We start from the raw sequence: 254 nt of genomic DNA, 5'->3' as shown, positions 1-254 counted from the left end.
GCCACAAGTTAGGAGTAAGAACATAGGAAGTAAAGTAAAGAAATATCTTTAGGATTCATAAGCCCAGGGTATTACTAACTTCTAAATTCAAGTGCAATTTCAACCACTAAAATAGTGGGTAATGCTCTTTGTCTTACTGTCGGATTATTTTCCAAGCCCAAACTGACATTCTGACCTTTCCAATGTCTTGGACAGAACAAAATTTGCAAAAACTCCCCGTGCTTTGGCTTCGATGAGAATGCTCATGATTACAT

The 254-nt window shown here is 37.4% G+C and overlaps 1 protein-coding gene across 1 annotated transcript in view; it reads left to right on the top strand.

The window, feature by feature from the left end:
- The window catches only part of LOC114818322 (sideroflexin-4-like), a gene marked incomplete at its 5' end in the record, with an annotated part of 11229 nt that overhangs the window by 9661 nt on the left and 1314 nt on the right, over positions 1-254 (top strand). The window contains 1 exon segment of the mRNA XM_029083659.1: positions 196-254. This exon segment is cut by the window's right edge and continues 8 nt beyond it. Coding sequence (XP_028939492.1) covers positions 196-254 — 59 coding nt within the window.

Source organism: Antrostomus carolinensis, unplaced genomic scaffold (genome assembly GCF_000700745.2).
Source record: "Antrostomus carolinensis isolate BGI_N321 unplaced genomic scaffold, ASM70074v2 scaffold9872, whole genome shotgun sequence".
In the NCBI taxonomy this organism is placed as follows: Eukaryota; Metazoa; Chordata; class Aves; order Caprimulgiformes; family Caprimulgidae; genus Antrostomus; species Antrostomus carolinensis.
Note: the sequence above shows the minus strand (reverse complement) of the source record. Positions and strands in the feature narration are given on the sequence as shown.